The sequence below is a fragment of the Ochotona princeps genome, chromosome 19 (genome assembly GCF_030435755.1).
Source record: "Ochotona princeps isolate mOchPri1 chromosome 19, mOchPri1.hap1, whole genome shotgun sequence".
Classification (NCBI taxonomy): Eukaryota; Metazoa; Chordata; class Mammalia; order Lagomorpha; family Ochotonidae; genus Ochotona; species Ochotona princeps.
Window position 1 is genome coordinate 36,722,192 of NC_080850.1, and position 17,420 is coordinate 36,739,611.

Sequence of the window (17,420 nt, forward strand, 5' to 3'; positions counted from 1 at the left end):
AAAGTAAATAAATTTTAAAAACAACAATAACAAAACAGATATCCATGTACCAAATCAGAGGACCTGGGTTCAAATCCTGGTCCCATTCCCAGTTAATGCAAACCCTAAGAAGGTGGTGGTAACTCACAGTAGATCCAAATTTAGCTCCTGGCTCCTGACTTTGGCCCTGGCTGCTTTAGGCATATGGGAGCAAACAAACATTTGGAGAGTTTACTCTGCCTCTGTCCTGGCAACCACTACTCCATCATTCCTAAAATTTTAATATAAACTAACACACTATATTCAACATTTTTAAACTGGTGCTTTTTCACTCAGTGTAATTCTCTAGAGACTCTCTGATCATGCAGAAAACATGTAACACTATAGGAAAATAAACCAAGCAAACATTTTTTCCTACCCTGTTCAACAAGGAGTTCTGATTTTTCTTGATTGAGAAGTCTAGACTCTTTATTTAATTTCTCTAGTTCACGCTGACAATCTACTAATCTCCTTTCTTTTTCTCTAACTGTTCTCTGGTGATTGTGATACAAGTCATTTAGCTGGTCATCAGTCCCTTGAAAAACCTGCATGAAACCAAAATAAAAAGCTTTAATGTATAAACATAAAAAAGTGTAATCTTGAGGATCAAATATTCAATTGAGGCTTATAATCAATTTATACACTATATACAGTTTTTGTAACACATTCATAAAAGTTGCAAAAATATTAAGATTTGTAGGTTTTTTTCTCAAAATGTGGGTGGCAAGACTGATTAAAATGAGGTTCATTACAATATTTCAAAAATTTGGAACAGAATTCTGCTATCACAAACCTTTTCCATTTTCTGTTCCAGTTCACTGTTATCCTTCTGCATTTGCTTCTTTCGGCTCTCCAAGGCTTTAATTTCATTGTCAAGTCTCATTATTTTGGAGAGATTGTTTTCAATTTCTTTCAGACGGTTCTGAAAATAAAGAAACGGAAACACTCTACCTAAATGAAATCTACTTTCATTTACACCACTGATGAAGAGAAGTAAGATGTATCCAGGCAAAGCATTTATGGAAAGTGATCTCATTTACTGCTATAATAGCACTGTTAATCGGGCAAAGAAAACTGATGAGCGATATTAATGAAACTGTTGAGTCCTCTCAAAAGAGACAAGTAATTAAATTCCATCTCAAGTAAGAGTCATTCATTCATCCACAGTTAGAGCTACCCTATGAAAGTAATCCTAGTGTTGGCACAGTGGTGTGATGGTGTAAGCTGCCACCTACAACACCATAACCTATACTGGAGTGCCAATGCAAGTCCCAGCTACTTTGCTTCCAATCTTGCCAACATACCCGGGAAGGCAGTACATTATGGGCCAATACAACCACAGAGATCAGGAAGAAACTCCTGGTTCCTGGCTATGGCTTGGCCCAGACACGTTATAACCATTTGGGAATGAACCAGCAACAGGGAGATCTCTTGCTTTCTCTGTCACAATGCATTTAAAATAAATTTTTAAAAATCTTTTTAAAAAGTTAATCTCAGGGCCAATACTGCACATTAAGCCTCTACCTAAGGTGCTGGCATCCCATATGGGCATTGAGTCCCAGCTGTTCCACCTCCAATCCAAGTTCCTGCTAATTAAGAAAGCAGCAGAGGGTGGCCCAAGTGCTTGGGCCCCTGCACCCACATGGGAGACCTAGAAGTTGTTCCTGGCTTTGGAACAGCCCAGCTCCAGCTTTTCAGCCATTTAGAGAGTGAACTAATAGATGTAAGATTTTTCTGTCTCTCCTCTCTCTGTAACTATCTTTCAAATAAAAGTATTCTTTAAAAAGTTGATCTCTAAAAGTGTATTTCATTATTTTTTATTTATTTATTTGGAAGACAAAAACAGAAAGACAGAGCTCTACCAACTCCTGGTTCACTCACAGGGCAAAGCTAAAAGCAAGAGGTGGGAACTCAACCTAGGTCTCCCATGTAGTTATCAGGAACCCAGCTCCTGAGCCATCCTGTGGCGGCCCCAGCACGCACATCAGCAGGAAGCTGGAATCAGGAATGAAGCTGGGATTCAAACCCAAGAACTTGCATGATGTAGGCCTCCCAATCAGCCATCTTAACCACTAAGCCAAGCAAACACTCATCTCTCATTATTTTTCAAGAAATCAGAATTACTTAGTGGGATAGAAACTTATGAGTTGTCCAGTTTATTTGTGCACTCTGATTTCATAGGCAAGCTTGTACAGAATACTATACTTTCTTCCTCTGAAAATATTTGAAAGGAAGTCTCAGAGATAAACCAGACAAACAACACTAGTTCATTCCCCAAACTGCCACAACAGCCAGGGCTGGGTCAGGTGAAGCGGAGAGTCAGGAGCTCCATCTAGGTCTCCCATATGGGTGGCCAGGGCCAAGTACATGGTTCATCTCCTGCTGCCTTCCTAGGTGCGTCAGCAGGATATGGATGGGAAGCGGAACAGCTGGGACTTGAAGCAGCATCCAAGTAAGAAGCTGGTGCTCCAGGCAGTGGCTTAACTGGTGGAACCAGAACCCAGCCCCAAGCCGTACGCTTCTTTCTCCTGACTTATTGTAATGGATAGGTCCTTCAGAACAACGGCAGAAGCAGTTCCAATGGTTGCTCAAGCACAGAGAACTCTGAGCAATGCGTGACAAAGAATTCCAGTGGCTTGCTTTTGAGACCACTTCCAGGTGCAGCTGGCTCTCAAACCACATTCAGAAATTAAACTGAAACAGAAATATATATTTAAATATTAGAACTCAAATGTAAGACTTCTGGAAGAAAACATTAAAAAAAATTTTATGACATTGAGTCAGGCAGATTTCCTAGATAGAAAATAAAAAGCATAAACTGTAAGAGGAAAAAAAAAATCACTAAAATGCTCCTCATCAAAATTTAACATTCCTATCCTTTGGCAAGCAGCGAGGAAAATAATTTCAAAACACGTATTTGAGGGAACTGGCACAATGACTAAATTGCCTAATCCTCTAAATGCAAGCACTGGCACCCCATATGGGAGCCAGCTTCTTCCCAGCTGCTCCACTTCCCGTCCATCTCCCTGCTTGTGCTCCTGGAAAGCAGTAGAGGACGGCCCATAGCCTTGAGACCTTGCAACCACATGGAAGACCTGAAAGAAGCTCGTGGCTTCTGGCTTTGGACTGCTGTAACCTTTGTGGCCACTGGGGGAGTGAATCACTGGATGGAAGACCTTCCTCTCTGTCTCTCCTCCTCTCTGTCTCTCTCTCTCTCTCTCTATATATATATATATATACATCTGACTTTGCAATAGAAACAAATCTTAAAAAAGAAAAAGATTGTAAACTTTACCACAAAAGATATTCAGATGGTATATAAGTTATATGAAAAGACATTCAAGGTTAACAGTCACTGGAAAAGTGTAAATTAAAACCACCAAACAGCCCACCTCCCCCCTAAAAAAACACACTTCAATGAGATAATACCCCATCCTATGATGACGGCAATAAGAACAAAACTGACAACAGTAACGGCAGTTGTGGACACAAAGCCACTGCTCTCCTGAACAGTGCTGGTACTAACACAAAACAACACAGTAGTCTCATTCCTAGGGGGTTCCGTTAGATACATGAACTCATATATACAAAGACAATACACAAAAGCTTTTCACAGGTATATCTGTAAGGGTCAAATACGGAAAAAAATTACCATCCACCAATCAGAATGGATGAATAAAATTAACATATCCACACAATCTGATATTCCTCAGTAATAAAACAGAATGAACTATTTACATAGGAATAAACAAATATAGAGCATTTTGCTAAGGAAGGAACCTTGATACACAAATCCTTATACTGTATAATTCCATTTAAATATCATACAGAAGGGTCAGTGGTGTCAGGGACTGAAGCAGAAGGGGAGACATACAGAGAGGCAGTCTCTGAGAGACTGTATAGCAGTACGTAGTAGGCGGCTTCCAGGGAAAGGGTGTGTTCATGCCGTTTGTGGAAAACAAAAACAGTGTCTTCAGGAAATATCTTTTGGGCAGAGAAGAACAGAGAACAGAACTGATCCTCAAGAACGTGGAATAATGACCCCTCAGCCAGGGTAGTCCACAAACTTCTCAGCTTTTCTCCATCCATGCTTATACCACCAGAAGGTGACATAGCACCAAGTCATCTAGGCTTGGGTGTTCAGTAAATCTAGCTGTCCATCAGAGTTGATCATCTCTTCTTTGACAATGTGTTTTGGCCCTGTCCCCAGGGTACACAACTTACTACGACAAACTATACCAGACCACTTGCAAGTACTAGTGTTACATAACATGACAAGAAGAGTAAGGTTACCAGGCACTTTAGAACCAAGAATCTGTGTAGGAAAAGAAACAAACTGACCTATCAAGCAATTCTTTACAGAAGGAAAAGACAACAGGCCTAAGGGAGTAAAAATGACAAGATGCAATGGCATGAACGGACAAAAGTTACCCAGAGAGTTCCTGTGAGTGGAGGCAATCTGCAGAAACAGGTGAGTATGCACTGCCTCTCAGAGACAAAACAGGCTTCTCTGGACAGCAGCTGGGAATGTCACTCGGCCTAAATGTTGTGTTTTATGAAGGAAGGAATCTTTGACACAGTAGCTAGGAAAGTACTTTGGAAATCACTCAATAAAAATTCACTGAACCACTTGCTATGTGCCAGGCACTGAGCTAGGCCCTACGAATACAGAGAATGAGACTAAATCCATGGTGAGTTGGTCTCAAGCAAACCCCAAAAGCCAACACCTGTGCCTTTGATACAGCCTCTGGTGAGACTACCAGCACCACTCAATAAATACTGGACTTCACTACTCGTCTCCACTTTGATCTTATTTTCCATGAAACTCCCCATTTCAGATTTCCTTGATAGTATTCAAAGACAGCTTGCAATTTAACAGCTTCTCTAAGAATTACTCACTTTGGATCAAAGAAGCAACATCCCACATTCAACCTATAAAATCCTCTTGGTTGGATTGGCTCAGCTCCAACCACTGCGGCCACTTGGGATGTGAACCAGCAGACAGAAGATCTTTGTCTCTCCTCCTCTCTGTAAATCTGCCTTTCCAATAAAAATAAATACATCTTGAAAAATAAATAAATAAAATCCTCTCTGGCCACCTCAGACAGAAATTCTCTTCCTTCCTCTTTCAACTGCCCTTTATTTCTTGGACTTTTTTTTTCTTATCATGGTGCTTGTCATCTCTCCAACAAGGCACTTTCTAGAAATAAAAATATGTTCCATTATCTGGGTAATTATAGTGCATATACACAGTTATCAGGACAATGTACTCTGAAATACAATATATTCTCTTGTGGTCTAAGCCACTCTGACCCAATTCTTCTCACTCCCTTTATACTGATTTACTTACCCTAGCTCTCTCTCATATATTCTTGCACTAATAAATCAGTATGCATGAGTACATTCATGTAAACACAAAAACATTTACACATACAAGGATACAGTATATATGCAAAAAAGTGGTGGTCAAGCACTTTTGCCCAGAGGTTAAAGTGCTAACACCCCACGTTGGAATGCCTGGGTTTGATTTTTGGGTTCAATTCCTTCCTTCAGCTCCTGCATCCTGCTCATTCCAGCTGCCAGCTAGTGCACACTCTGAAAGGCAATGATGCCTCATGTAATTGGTTCTTGTTATCCACGTTGGGAACCTGAACTGAGTTCCTACTCCTAGCATTAGCCTGGCGCAGCTCAGCACCAACTGTTGCAGGCATTTTGGAAGTGAACCAGTAGACAGCACCTCTCTCTGCATGATTCCTTGTCAATTAAAAAAGAGAAAACTGAGCCTGGCATGGTAACCTAGTAGCTAAATTCCTCACCTTCCACACGCTGGGATCCCATATGGGCGCCGGGTTCTAATCCTGGCGGCCCCGCTTCCCATCCAGCTCCCTGCTTGTGGCCTGGGAAAGCAGTCAAGGACAGCCCAAGGCCCTGGGACCCTGAACCCACAGGGAGACCTGAAGAACCTCCTGGCTCCTGGCTTTGGATGGGTTCAGCTTTGGCCATTGCAGCTGCTTGGGGAGTGCAACAGTGGACAGAAGATCTTCCTCTCTCTCTTTTCCTCTCCATATATCTAACTTTCAATAAAAATAAAATAAATCTTTAAAAAAAAAAAAGAAGAAAAGAAAATCAATAGCATATGCTCTGGAGATAAGAGATGAGGAGCAGGAAGGTCTCTTATTTTTATTTAATATCCTGTAACTTTTTCATTGCAAACACTACCTTTAAGAGAAAAAAATTGAATATACATAAATACCTTATTTTATCAATTTCTTCCCCTTTCTTTGAAGACCAGCTTCGTCCTGACTAAAGCCCCTGTGATATATCTCTAAGACCACTATCATGAAAAAAAAATTACATACTTTACAATTCAAAAATCTATACCAATACTGTCAGGTAATTTAAAAAATTAAATACGTTAATGTTCTCATTTTTGAAATATCTTCTTCCTGAACTTAGGAAACGGTCTGTTCTTTTAAAAGATGATTTATTTAAAAGGCAAAGTTTACATAGAGAGGCTTGGGGAGAGGGAGGGAGAGACAGAGCCCTTCCATCCTCTAGTTCATTCCCCAGATGGCTGCTGCAGCACGAGCTGTAACAGAAATGGAGCAGCCCACACCAGAGTACATGGGTTGGACTCTCAGCGTGGACTCCCAATTCCAGGTTCTTGCAAATGTCCCCATGACCCCCCTGGGAGGCAGTGGCGATGACTCAAGCAACTGAGCTCCTGCCACTCATGGGGCAGACCTGCACTGAATTTCCAGCTCCCGACTTTGGCCTCAGCCTGGTCCAGCCCCACTGTGGCAGGCACTTGGGAAGTGAATCAGCAGATGGGACTGCATCCTCATTATTTGTTTCTCAAATAATTAATTAAAAGGGAATAATGTGTTTAAAAGGAGAACACTACCATGTTAAAATATGTAAGACTTTCTCCTTAGCACTGAAGAGATCAACTATTATACTCCAAAGTAATCCCCATTAATAATAATGTAGTATAACACTTCAAAATGACTATTCTCATCACAAAAAAACATGGTATGGGAGGTTACACATCTACTGATCTTATTTAGTCGTCCCACAACATACACTTCTATCAAACATTCTGTATGCCATATATACATATAATCATAATTTGTCAATTAAAAAAAAATAATGACCTTCAGTGGTTCCAGTTCATTCTCATAGGATTTGACAATTTCCTTTGAAGATGTCAGCTGGGCTTCCTTAGTAGTAATCTGATCACGGATTTCACAGGCTTTTTCCTTATTTTGCTTCAGGTATTTTAGTTCAGTTTGACATTCCTTCACTTTCTGACCTTGTGTCTGACGAACCTGACGAAGCGTTTCTAAGGCTTTAATGTATCTTTGAAAATATGAAACAAAAATATATAGAGTTTCTACCAAACTTGGTTACAAGTATATATTAATACAGTCGAATAGTACACAGTCATTAGGATTACATTTACCAAAACTTCTTAACAACTTTGCGAACATGTATGACATAATGATTAAACGAAAACTGTCAATCAGTAAGAAAACAGGAAATACATTCAATGTCTGCTTCTAAGCTAAATATACTTGATGATCTTTCTGATGGAAAAAACATTCAAACTAGAACCATGATGTACTAAAACTTCTGAACTATAAAGTTTACTAAAGGATACAAACCTTGTTGCAGAAAAAATCTCATCGAATTTTTGCTTGAGAGCCTTTCCTTCACTTAAGGGCCAATTAGAGTCTTCTTGATGACAGAAAATGACATTGTTCAACACAGACTTGGAAACGCCAAGAGAACTTATCATTTCTCGATCGATCTCTGCACACTTAGAGCTCAGACTCACCTTCTCACCATGCCTAGAGAAAACAGGCAGAGAAATCTTCAGTTATCTTTTTCTTTTTAAATTCCTGATGAAAAAAACATTATTTATTATCTATCTAGCTCTCTAATTGGAAAGTCAGATTTACAGGAAAAAGGAGAGACAAAAAGACCTTCTGTCCACAGATTCACCCCCTAAATGGCCACAACAGCTGGAGCTGAGCCAATCCAAAGCCAGGAGTCAGGAGCCAGGTACAGAGCCCCAGGATCCGGCCCATCTTCAGCTGCTTTCCCAAGCCACAGCAGGGAGTTAGATGAAAAATACAGCAACTGAGACACAAACAGGTTTCCATATGGGACCCTAGAGCATCCAAGGCAAGGATTTAGCTACTAAGCCATCACGCTGGACCCTTCAGTTTTCTTTTCTATCATTTCACCAATCAAGCTTTTTTTTCTATCACTTCATCAATCCTTCATAATGTACTACTTCGATGTCTCTCCAACTATCCTTTGCTACAAAAATTTACTCATACAAAAGCAGCTCATTTGTAAGAAGGTGCGTACAACAAGAGTATATGGAAAAGATGCCACAATTTTTAAAAAAAACATATTTTGAAGTTTAAAACACTACCTGTATTATCTGTAAATAGAATATTTATTTACAGATATTTATTTACAGATATTTATTTACAAATATTCTATTTACAGATAATGCAGAGGAAAATAAACTATCTTCCTTTCTCCAAGCTTAAAAAAAATTAGGGTCCAATGCCATGGTTAAGCGGCTAAATCCTCACCTTGCAAGTGCCAGGATTCCATATGGATGCCGGTTCATGTCCTGGCCGCTGTACTTGCCATCCAGCTCCCTGTTCGTGGCCTAAGTGAGCAGTGGATGGGCTCAAGCCTTGGGACCCTGCACTTGTGTGGGAGACCTGGAAGAAGCTCCTGGCTCCTGGCTTTGGAGGGTGTTTTATGGATAATCAAGAGGTCAGGGGGGTTTAGTTTTGAATACGCTGATTCTAGGGTGTCTTTGAAATAATCAGTAGAAAATGACAAAGAAAGTTAGGTGGATGGGCCTGGATATAGCGGTCTGGTTTATCAGAATTAAATTTATGACTCAATTATGAGCACAAAGTAACTTAAGCAATGAAAATCAGTAAGATTACCTCGGAAGAATATATGAAGCACATTCAGAAGATACAAGATTGAGCCTACGGGGCCCAGCGGCGTGGCCTAGCAGATAAAGTCCTCGCCTTGAACGCCCCGGGATCCCATATGGGCGCCGGTTCTAATCCTGGCAGCTCCACTTTCCATCCAGCTCCCTGCTTGTGGCCTGGGAAAGCAGTTGAGGACGGCCCAGTGTATTGGGACCCTGCACCTGCGTGGGAGACCCGGAAGAGGTTCCAGGTTCCCAGCTTCGGATTGGCGCACCGGCACGCTGCGGCTCACTTGGGGAGTGAATCATCGGACGGAAGATCTTCCTCTCTGTTTCTCCTCCTCTCTATGTATATCTGATTTTGTAATAAAATAAATAAATCTTTAAAAAAAAAAAGATTGAGCCTACGGAATTCCAGCTTTTGCCAGCGGAGTGAATGAAGCACGAGGATACGAGTGAATGAAGTAGGATGTGACTACTTTGACAAAGAGGGCCAACAATGCTATGTCATGAAAGAATTCGTTAACTACTATCATTAACTTAGCTGTGGTACCTAGAACAGTGACTTTAATGATGTTCACATTCTATTTCCTGGAATCCGTGAATGTCAGGTTACATGGAAAGGCAGAATCAAAATTAGAGAAAACTCACATTGCTCACCATCTCACTCCAAAGTCAGAGATGACATCCAGGAGTACTTGTGCAGGATCAATATAATCACAGACTTACATGTGACAGAGGGAGGCAAGAGAAGAAATCAGTCACTCAGCACGTAAAGAAACCTGCTTGGGGCTACAGCCATGGTGTGGTAGGCTAAGCCTCCACCTGTACCACCAGCATCATCTACAGAAACCGGTTTGAGACCCAGCTGCTCTACTTCTGATCCAGCTCACTGTTAATGGACTGGGAAAGCAGCAGAGGATGTCTCAATTCCTTGGGCCCCTGCACTCAGGTGGAGGATCCAGAAGCCCCAGGTTTCAGACTGTCCCACCTCTGGCCATAGCAGCCATTTGGTGACTGAACCAGCAGACAAAAGACCTGTCTCTCCTCAGCAAGTCTTCCAAATAAAGCAAACCTTAAACAGAAAAAGAAAAGGGCACTCTGATACTCGTGGTTAACTTTTTAGATGGAGAAACAAGGCCATAGGTCAAGGAAGATGAGTAGCTGCTAAAAGATAGAAAGAGCCAGGAAGCAGATGGCGTCTAAGCCTCCCAGAGATCACAGCCACTCAGCGCTCTGCACCGAGCCCAGCAGGACCCAATCTAGGCTGCTAGACTACATAACTGCAAAGTAATGCTTAGCTGTATGCCACAACCTTGGCGGCTTCCACAGCATACAATACCAAGAAATGGGCTTACTACATATTAAGCACTTTATATACATTAATTCAATCTTTACACCAGTTCTCCAAGAAACATCCAGAAATAACAAAGCCCTATTTTATGAACCAGTCTGGCTCACTGGTAGACCTACTTCATAGAGGGGCATCATTACCCCAATCATTAGTTATTAGCAACCTTCGCTGCAGCCGCTTCCAGAAGATGAGATTCAGAAATGCAGACAGGGAACAACTACTTCTGCAAAATGGCTACACAGGGGATTAGGGGAAACGGCAGTTACTGCAATGTAAAGAAATCTGGAGGTATGAGAGGGATCCAAGGGTGTTCAAAGCCACTGAAAAGAACTTCAGAAGCTGGTAGCCCATATAGAACCTTTTGCATATAATGTTAAGCAGTAATGATTAATTAATCATAATAAATGGAAGAGTGGTAAGGAGTTAATTTGCTCAACAAGATTAACGGGATCCAAGCAAAACTAATTCTCAAGGCCAAAGCCACTTTTAGAAGACCATACTTGGGCTCTAACGAAACAATAATGATGGAGCTGGCACAATGGCTCAATTGGCTAATGCTCTACCTGCAAGCACCTACATTCCATATGGGAGCCGGTTTGTGTCCAGGCTGCTCCACTTCCCATCCAGCTCCTTGCCTGTGGCCTGGTACATCAGCAGAGGATGGCCCAAAGCCTTGGGACCCTGCACTTGTGTGGGAGACCTGGAAAAAGCTCCTGGCTTCGGATTGATTTAGCTCTGGGTATTGCAGCTACTTGGGGAGTGAACCAGAGGATGTAAGATCTTTCTTCCTTCCTATTTCTCTGTAAAAGCTGCCTTTCAAATAAAATAAATAAATCTTAAGGAAAACAAACAAAACCTATTCTAAAGCAACATAGTTTACTTAAAAAATAATTTGCTCTCCCTACAATAAATTTAAAAGCAATAGGAAAACCTGTGGCATCACAAGCCTAAAAGAAAGACTAACAGAGGAAGAACTACTCAAGTGTAATACACCTACTTGGTCCTGGTAATGACTCCTTCCAGGGTTTTGAACTCCGTCTTCTTGCTCTTTTGAGAACACACCATGGATCTCTGCACAGCAACAAGCTCTCCGTTGACATCCCGAAACTGCAGGCGGATTTGGGCTCTCACATCTGTTTCTTGAGCAACCTTTGAGGATAAACAGAAAGCAACTACACTACCTTAATAACAACAAGAATTATGGTTCCAAAGGAAAAAGCATAAACAATCTTACTCATCCAAAAGAAGGAAATAAAACAAAACAATTACATTCAAAACCAGTGACATTTTTGCTTAATATTCAAAATATGGGAGGAAAGTAGAGTTACTAAAATAATATATTTTCTACCTCTTTACTAAACATCATTAAACTACGTACACAGATTTTTTTTCCAATAAATTAAGTACCATTTTCTTTAAGATATATTTGTTTTTATTGAAAAGGCAGATATACAGTGAGGAGGACAGACAGAGGGGAAGATCTTCCGTCCGCTGATTCACTCCCCAAGTGAGCCGCACCGGCCGGAGCTGAGCCAATCCGAAGCCAGGAACATCTTTCAGGTCTCCCATGTAGTTCAAAGGTCTGAAGGCTATTGGCCATCCTCCACTGCATTCCCAGGTCACAAGCAGGGAGCTAGACAGCAAGTGGAGCCACCAGGATTAGAATCAATGCCCATATGGGATCCCGACACGTGGCAGGACTTTAGCCACTAGGCTACCATGCCAGCCCCCAGTTTTTGTTGCTGTTTTTTGTTTAAGTTTAAAGAAATAATCACAGGGGCACAGGGAGCCTGGCATTACTGCTTAAATGGCTAATCCTCCACCTGCAAGAGCTGGCATCCCACATGGGTGCCAGTTTCTGTCTAGGCTGCTCCACTTCCCATCCAATTCCCTGACTGTGGCCTGGAAATGCAGTAGAGGAAGGCCCAAAGCCTTCGGACCCTGCACCTGCACTGGGAGACCTGGAAGAAGCTCCTGGCTTCAGACGGTTCAGCTCTTGCCACTGCAGCCATTTGGGGAATGAACCAGCAGATAAAAGACCTTTCTCTCCGTATTTCCTTCTCTCTGTAAATCTGCCTTTCCAATAAAAACAAATAAATCTTTAAAAAAAAAAAAAAAAAAAAAGCAAGCAAGCATCACAGGTTTAGAGAAACAAACACTGCAGTAAACCTAAATCCCCACCAACACCGGAACTACCTCAAAGTTGCTGATCTGATATCCCTCCTATCACCAATATTTCCTATAAAACAAAAGCACCATGAACCATAAAAACCAGAAAATTGAAACCGATATAATAGTATTACTACAGGGTCCAGAATCCATGCTAATTTGGAACTGTTCCACTAGGTCCTTTAAAGCAAAAGAATCCAACTGTTTCACTAGGTCAAAAGAATCCAGTTCAGGATTATACACTACATTTGGTGGTCAGCTCTCTAGAAGGTTTTTTTTTTTTTCAATTTACAACAATTGCTCAATTCTGCTTCATTTTCATGTTTAATAATTTTGAAAATTACAAACCATTAGTCTGAAGTATATCTTCTAAAATTTGGTTTTGGTATTTCCTCATGCCTAGTCTACTAAAACTGCATGCAATGAAATGAGTTTCTCCTTTCCATTTCAGTGGAGTGGATCCAATTTTCAATTTATCTCATCACTCGAGGTAGCAGCTTGACAACCCCTTGATAAATGTTTATCTGCCAGGTTCTTTACCAGTAATTATTTTTTGCTTCAAAAACTGGAAGTTTTGGGGGGAAGAGATACACTGAGACCATGTGAACAGCCCACACTTCATCATACTTATCTGTGCTTGTTTTATCAATTACTGCTGAATTATAACCGCCAGATAATTTTCTTGTTTCAATATTCCTTCTATGCTTACTGGCCAGGATTTTCCTTTAAGACAGGGCTTTGGCCTTTCCCTGTTTTCTTTTCCTTCATTGTGTCACATCAGTAGGAACTCATGGTTTCTTTCTTAAGCAGGAAAGCGGACTGCACAGAGAAGCACTTCAACGTACACACTCCAAATTGCCTTGCAGAAGCCCAAGTCTCAGCTTGGACCACTGCCCCACAGCACCCACATGAAGCTCCAGCTTTCTTTTTTCTTAGCTGACACAGTACATTTTTCCCTATCCTTTTACTTTCACTCTATCTGTATCATTATATCCAAAAACACTGGGGCCAGCATTGTGTCACAGATGCCAGCATCCCAAAAGCACCAGGTCATATCCCAGCTTCTTGTCAAGACAGCAGAAGATGGCCCAGTGCTAGGGCCTCCGCTACCCGCAGGGCAGACCCAGAAGGAACTCCTGGCTTCAGCTGGCATTAACCCTGACAGTTGCCATCTGGGGGAGGAAACCAGTGGATGGAAGAATCCTCTCTTTCCTAACTTTTAAACAACACACAAATCTTTAAAAGATAAAAGTTATTCCTTTTATTTCTTTTGTTACACTCTTCCATTTCCCTCTTCACATTTTCCTTTGTATCTAGGAATATATTTGCAAGATTTATACTGATATTTCAAGCTTTTTGTATACCAATTCTATTACCTTCCACTTTTGGATATGTTGATATGCTTGATTTTTCTGATTACAGGCCTTATTTTCACACTTCTCTGCATTCTGGTTAACTTCTTACTAGAGTTTCAAATCACTGTGAAAGTTTTTATTCCCTTAAGGAATGCTGAACTTCATTCTGGTATGCTATTGTGCTTCATGAGCAACAGACAATTTCTGAGGTTTTACATTTAAGGTTTGTTAGGGAAGGGTCTACAGCAATATACTCCAGTGTCACTTCCAGTCACAAAGACTTTCTTTAGTGAGTACTGAAGCATACATTTGTTTAAAAAAAAAAAGAAAAAAATAAAGACTTATTTATTAGGGGCCTGGCACAATGGCTAAATACTCAACCTTGCAAGTGCCAGGATCCCCTATGGGGTTCCAGCAGCTCCTCCTCTTACCCAGCTCCCTGCTTGAGGCCTGGGAAAGCTGTAAAGGATGGCCCAAAGCCTTGGGATCCTGCATTTGTATAGGAGACCCGGAAGAAGTTCCTGGTTTTGGATGGACTCAGCTCCAGCTCCAGCCATTGCAGCCAGTTGAGGAGTGAGCCAGAGGATGGAACATCTTTTGTCTCTCCTCTCTATAAATCTAACCTGCTTTTCCACACACAGAGAGAAAAAGATCATCCCAAGGTCTTGAGCCAACTTCTTTGTTTTCCCAGGCTATAAGCAGGGAGCTGAATTGGAAGTGGAGCAGCTAGGGCATGAACTGGGACATGAACTGGTGCCCATATGGGATGATGGAACTGCAAAGACCACAGTACCAGTTCCTCATGATAAAATATTTATCTGAAAAAGCTCTCCATTTCATCTTCAATTTTTAAAATTTATTTTTATTAGAAAGTCAGATTTACAAAGAGAAGCAGAGAAAGATCTTCTGTCCAATGATTCACTCCTCAAGTGGCCACAAAACCTGGAGCTGAGCCAATCCGAAGCCAGGAACGAAGAGCTTCCTTTGGGTCTCCCATGCACGGGTGCAGAGTCTCAAGGCTTTGGGCCTTCCTCTGCTGCTCCCCCAGGCCACAAGCAGGGAGTCAGATGGGAAGTGAAGCACCCGGGATAGTAACTGGCGCTCATATGGGATCCTGGCGCATGCAAGTCAAAGCCTTTAGCTACCAGGCTACCACACTGGGTCCTCATCTTCCATTTCTGAAGGATATTTTTGCTAGATGCACAAATTTAAGTATTAATTCCTAGCACATTAACCAACAGTAATTAAACTAAAGAGCCATGTAATTAAACTAGGTTGTCTATGCAGCAGAAAAGTTTACTAAAATGCTTATGAAGTCCTAACAGACCAAATACACATATATTCATGCGAAAAGCATTCACTATTCTAGAAGGATTAAACATTTGGCAAATAACAAATTAGTTCACGGAATTCAAAGGGTATCATGCAGCATTTTACCACAATACTGTAGCTGCCATTTTATTGAGAAAGTATCACCTAAAAAGAACCGCTTTTTTTTTTTTTCAAAAAAAGTTATTTAGATTGAGCTGATCTGCTAAGGCAAATAAATTTTATTATATTTCAGAACTATTTCTAACCAAATTAAGAATAATGAGAAACAAACAAACAAAACACATCACACCTTTCTTTCCAAACTATCTAGTCCCAGGACCAACAGGGCAGAAGACTGAAGGTGTCCGTGCTTCCTGGACGTGGGGAGACAGCTCAGCCTAGACTGGGCCCCTGAGCCTGAGCAAGCTGAGGAGACTGTGCAGCCTGGGCGTGGCCCAGGGCTTCAAGAGCCCCAGAGTATGGGAAGCAGGGCAGCAGTTCTGAACAGGGCATCCAGGAGGGCAGCACTCCCCCTGGAGGGGACAGTGTGGAATTCAGATCAGAGAGCACAGTGTCCATTAAGAGGTCAGCTGTGAGAGTGCCAGTCCAAGTCGTGGCTACTCCACTTGCAATCCAGTTTCTTACTAACGTACCTGGGAAGGCAGCAGGAGGAGGCCCAAGTGCTTGGGTCCCTGCCACCTACATGGAGATCCAGGCTCCTAGCTTCAGTCTGACCCAGAGCTGCCTGTTGTGGTCATTTAGGGAGTGAACCACTGGACAGAAGATATCTTTTTCATTACTCTTTCAAATAAATAAATCTTGAAAATCAAAAATAAAGAGGGGTTAGCGTTGTATCTCAGCAAGCTAAACCCCTGCCAGCAACACTAGCATCACATGTGTGCCCTGCTCACATGCTTCACTTAGTTCTGGCTGCTCCACTTCAGATCTAGCTCCATGTTACTGTGACTGGGAAAGCAGCGGACTATGCCCAAGTATTTGGGCCTCTGCCACACGTGGGCTACCCAAATGGAATCTGGGCTCCGGGCTTTGGATTGGCCCAGCTATAATCACTGTGGCCACGTGGGGAATGAATAAGCAAATGGAAGATCAATCTCTTATAACTGACTTTCAAACAAGTAAATCACTAAAAATAAACATAAAACAGGGAGGAGGGGTTGGTGCTGGTGTTGTGACATAGCTTTAAGCTCCAGCCTACAATGTCAGCATCACATATGGGTGTTGCTTCAAGACCCAGCTGTTCCTCTCCCAATCCAGTTCCGTTAATGTTCCTGGGAAGACAACAGAAGACGGTCCCCACACTTATGCACCGTCACCCATGTGGAAGATTTGCACGGAGTTGGAAGCGCCAGGATCTGACTGGGCCCAGCTATTTGGGGACTGAACCTACAAATGGTAGATATCTCTATCTCTCACCTCATCCCTCTTTTTTATTATTATTATTCTGAAATACATATTTCATGAGTGAACTATACTGAAATGTATGGAATTTTTAAAAATTCAATTTAAAAATTCAATTTTATTGTCCTTAAAGTTCCTTCATAGAAATTCAGTTTAGCTGTGCCCTCTGTCTTTCAAAACAAATTTTTAACATAAAAAATGTCACTGGCAGGAGTGTACTGGAGGATGAGCAAGTGATCCAGCCTAGGGTATCAGCCCACAAGCAGAGGGGAAAGAATCAAGGAGGGACCAGGACCAGCTGGTCTAACAAGGTGAAAAAGGTTGGAACAGGCAGGGGAGTCAGCCCATGACAAGGTCCAGTGCCCTGCACAGTGGTGGGAAGAGTCATTATAAACAGGTAGTTGAACAAAAAAGGAAATACATTAAGCAAGTCAGTTCTGTGCTGTTTATTCCCTTCACTGCGTTCACCAGGAATATTCTCACCTGTGTTTACTCCAACTTCTCTACTCAGTGTTTTTCATCAAACAGTTCAAGAATAAAGAAACACACAAATGCATGACTGATTTCCCTTTAAACTTCCACATGTAAATCTCAAGTGGCTCTCTGATGCTGTCATGCCACCCTCTAACATTTCCCCAATTTACTCCCTGAGATAAAAAATGCTTCACATCTTCTCTAGTCTCAGTCCAGCCTTCCTCAAGGATCTCACTTTTGTTCACTGAAGTAAGAAGCCATGGAAGGACAGCTTGTCCGTCCTTCTCAAGACTCTGCCCACCAGTCGGTAACACTCTCTTCTCTCCGCTCACTCCCCATCTGACCTTATCAC

General features: G+C 41.7%; 1 protein-coding gene across 5 annotated transcripts in view; it reads right to left on the bottom strand.

Annotated features, from left to right (window-relative positions):
• Window positions 1-17,420, bottom strand: part of RAD50 (RAD50 double strand break repair protein) — an 82,514-nt gene that overhangs the window by 30,577 nt on the left and 34,517 nt on the right. For all 5 annotated transcript variants that reach the window (XR_009247164.1, XM_058677477.1, XM_058677476.1 and 2 more), the window contains 5 exons: window positions 11,338-11,489; window positions 7,683-7,868; window positions 7,173-7,377; window positions 812-940; window positions 398-563 (listed from right to left, as the gene is read on the bottom strand). Coding sequence is in view for 4 of the 5 variants with exons in the window: in XM_058677477.1 (XP_058533460.1) it covers window positions 398-563; window positions 812-940; window positions 7,173-7,377; window positions 7,683-7,868; window positions 11,338-11,489 (838 nt within the window). In the remaining variant the exon portion in view is untranslated. The remainder of the gene's footprint in view (window positions 1-397; window positions 564-811; window positions 941-7,172; window positions 7,378-7,682; window positions 7,869-11,337; window positions 11,490-17,420) is intronic.